The 3,263-nt window shown below is 37.6% G+C and overlaps 1 protein-coding gene across 1 annotated transcript; it reads left to right on the forward strand.

Annotated features, from left to right (window-relative positions):
* The first annotated feature begins 518 nt into the window (after window positions 1–518).
* On the forward strand, window positions 519–2,726 carry LOC108480884 (glutamate decarboxylase-like). Its single transcript, XM_017784011.2, has 6 exons — window positions 519–729; window positions 812–1,016; window positions 1,102–1,517; window positions 1,605–1,858; window positions 1,951–2,003; window positions 2,106–2,726. The coding sequence occupies exons 1-6, from the start codon at window positions 644–646 to the stop codon at window positions 2,586–2,588; spliced, it is 1,497 nt and encodes a 498-aa protein (XP_017639500.1). The 5' UTR covers window positions 519–643; the 3' UTR covers window positions 2,589–2,726.
* The last annotated feature ends 537 nt before the right edge of the window (window positions 2,727–3,263 follow it).

The raw sequence follows: 3,263 nt of genomic DNA on the forward strand, positions 1-3,263 counted from the left end.
TTCTTTTTTTAAGGTATATTAACCAAAAACTAAACAATTTTCATTAAGCGAAATATGGAAATTTGAAAATATAAATAAAATAATATGGAAAGAATCAATAAATCAACCAAACGACGCTTTGAAGCGGCTTGAGGGGCGAAGGTGGTTTGCGCCATGGCACGAAAGTTGAAAATTCGTGGGAAACAAGGAAAAGGAATTATTGAAAAGAGCGGCAGGCTGGAAACCCATTTTGATGTTTCAGTGGGTAAGCTGGCTGGTTAGTGGTTAGCCAATGATCTGAATTATCAAAACAAGGACCCCCCACCAGGGCTGCGATGGCTTTCTTTGACTATTGGCTTCCTTCTAATTATATCTTACCATGTGTGTATCTTTCTTTATTCTTCCCCAAAATTCCATTTTTTTTATATTTGCTCCCCTTTTTGAGTATTCATTTCCAAGGCGAACAAGGTCAAATTTGGTATTTGCGCAAGTCATTTTCTAGTGGAAGTGGTCAACTGGAACAAAGTCTTCCAATCACATCCCTATAAATACCCATTTGCCTCTCAATGCTTCCTTCACCAAGCAACAACAGTTTTTAGCTTTTTACAGATCTTTCATTTCATTCAAATTTCACAGTATTTTTGTGTTTCTTGACACATCAACCATGGTGCTATCCAAGACTGCTTCTCAATCTGATGTCTCAGTTCACTCCACTTTTGCCTCTCGTTATGTCCGACACCAACTTCCTAGGTAAATCTCCAGCTTTTATATCCCTGGGTTCATAGCATCATTTATGTGGTGAAAATAGTAGGTAATTAGAAAATTATTGCAGGTTCAGGATGCCAGAGAACTCAATACCAAAAGACGCTGCATATCAGATCATCAACGATGAACTGATGCTTGATGGGAACCCGAGGTTGAACCTTGCCTCTTTTGTCACTACCTGGATGGAGCCTGAATGTAATAAGCTTATTATGGATGCCATTAACAAGAACTATGTCGACATGGATGAGTACCCTGTCACCACCGAGCTTCAGGTTTTTATTCGTAATTCAATGAAAAAGTCAAAAGCTTCAATAGTTTTTGCCTCCTAATGGTGTCATTTTCCTATTTTTGATGCAGAATCGGTGTGTGAACATGATAGCACATTTGTTCAATGCACCACTTGGGGACTCGGAGACTGCCGTTGGAGTGGGAACCGTTGGTTCATCCGAGGCAATCATGTTGGCTGGCCTTGCCTTCAAGAGGAAGTGGCAAAACAAGCGTAAAGCTGAAGGCAAACCATATGACAAGCCCAACATCGTGACCGGAGCCAACGTTCAAGTGTGCTGGGAGAAATTCGCTAGGTACTTTGAAGTGGAGTTGAAGGAAGTGAAGCTAAGGGAAGGTTACTATGTAATGGACCCTGCCAAAGCTGTGGAAATGGTTGATGAAAACACCATCTGTGTAGCAGCCATATTGGGTTCAACCCTCAATGGTGAATTTGAAGACGTCAAGCTTTTAAACGATCTCTTGGTAGAAAAGAACAAGGAAACTGGGTACATATCACTTTTTTTTTTTCAGTAACATAAATTTTATAAACTTGAAACATCTCAAGTGCTGATCCTTTAATATCTGTTACGCAGATGGGATACCCCAATTCATGTTGATGCAGCTAGTGGTGGATTCATTGCACCATTTTTGTACCCAGAGCTTGAGTGGGACTTTAGGCTTCCACTTGTGAAGAGCATCAATGTTAGTGGCCACAAATATGGTCTTGTTTATGCTGGAATTGGTTGGGTTATCTGGAGGAACAAGGAAGACTTGCCTGAGGAACTTATTTTCCACATTAACTACCTTGGAGCTGATCAACCCACTTTCACTCTCAATTTCTCCAAAGGTAACTTATTATTTTAATAAAATTTCGTTCATTCTCCATTTTCCATTACAAAATCCAACATTAAACTCAAATATATGCTGTTTTATCTGCAGGTTCTAGCCAAGTCATTGCTCAGTATTACCAGCTAATTCGTTTGGGTTATGAGGTGAGAACTAAGAACATGGCTGATTCAATTCAGGCCAACAAATTTGGCTTCCAACGTATGATTCAATGGTGTATTTTTTCTTTTTTTTTTTGGTTACTACAGGGATACAGAAATATAATGGAGAACTGTCATGAAAACGCTATGGTCCTAAAAGAAGGGTTGGAGAAAACAGGTCGCTTCAACATTGTGTCAAAGGACGAAGGGGTTCCACTCGTGGCCTTCTCTCTCAAGGACAACAAGCGCCATGATGAATTCGAGATATCCGAGATGCTGCGCCGATTTGGATGGATCGTGCCGGCCTACACCATGCCGGCGGATGCTCAACACATCACGGTGCTGCGTGTGGTGATCAGGGAAGACTTCTCCCGCACCTTGGCGGAGCGTCTTGTGATTGACATCCAAAAGGTGCTTCATGAACTGGATACGCTCCCAGCAAAGGTTAATGCCAAACCGGCTATGGCTGAGGAAGAAAATAGCAAAAATGGCACAGTGAAGAAGACTGCCATTGAAACCCAGAGGGAAATCACTTCTTACTGGAAGAAATTTGTGAGAGAGAGGAAGACTAACAAGAATAAAATCTGTTAGAACTTATTGTAACACCAACTTTCCCTTTTTATTTTTAGTTTGCCACTTTGTTTCCACCATTTAATTTTCAAGCTTCGGCGTATTTTCTGAGTTCAACCATTAAGGTAATCGATTGTTTAATTCAGGATTTTGCAAGAATTATAGCCCCATTTCCGTAATTTAATGATCCAAATTGCCAGTAAAAATAGTTAACACTTTTATAAATATTCTCTTAATGATTATTTTATTTTTAACGTTAATTAAATTTACTAAAAAAAAGTATAAATTCAAACAAATAGTAAATTATGTATTAAAATGTCCCTTTTTACCCGGAGTGTGTTTTGGCATAAGATGCTAATACTGTAATAATAACTATCCAATTTGCTTCCATTTAGTTTCAACTTATTGTGATTTTAGATGAACCCGTGTTTTGATAAGATGGACAGGGTATTCATTATCCATGTGTGACTTGAACAAATTTTTTAACCTAAATTCGCTCGGCTTGAATATATTATATGATAAAAATAATTATATTAATTATATATATTAAATGATAATAATTATATATATTTATTTTTATATTTATATTAAGTCACTAACCCAATAACATTTAAATTTATTACCCAAAACTTAAAAAAATTTACCTAGCTAAATAACCCAACCTAAATTATAAAACTTTAAAACTATATTTAATAC

The sequence above is a fragment of the Gossypium arboreum genome, chromosome 1, assembly GCF_025698485.1.
Source record: "Gossypium arboreum isolate Shixiya-1 chromosome 1, ASM2569848v2, whole genome shotgun sequence".
Taxonomy (NCBI): Eukaryota; Viridiplantae; Streptophyta; class Magnoliopsida; order Malvales; family Malvaceae; genus Gossypium; species Gossypium arboreum.

What these genes read in the sequence shown, in the direction of transcription:
- LOC108480884 (XM_017784011.2), top strand. Translation starts at nt 644, where the DNA reads ATGGTGCTATCCAAGACTGCTTCTCAATCTGATGTCTCAGTTCACTCC. An exon ending in CTGTCACCACCGAGCTTCAG is followed by an intron (nt 1,017 to 1,101) that starts GTTTTTATTCGT and finishes TTTTTGATGCAG; the next exon opens with AATCGGTGTGTGAACATGAT. An exon ending in CACTCTCAATTTCTCCAAAG is followed by an intron (nt 1,859 to 1,950) that starts GTAACTTATTAT and finishes TTTTATCTGCAG; the next exon opens with GTTCTAGCCAAGTCATTGCT.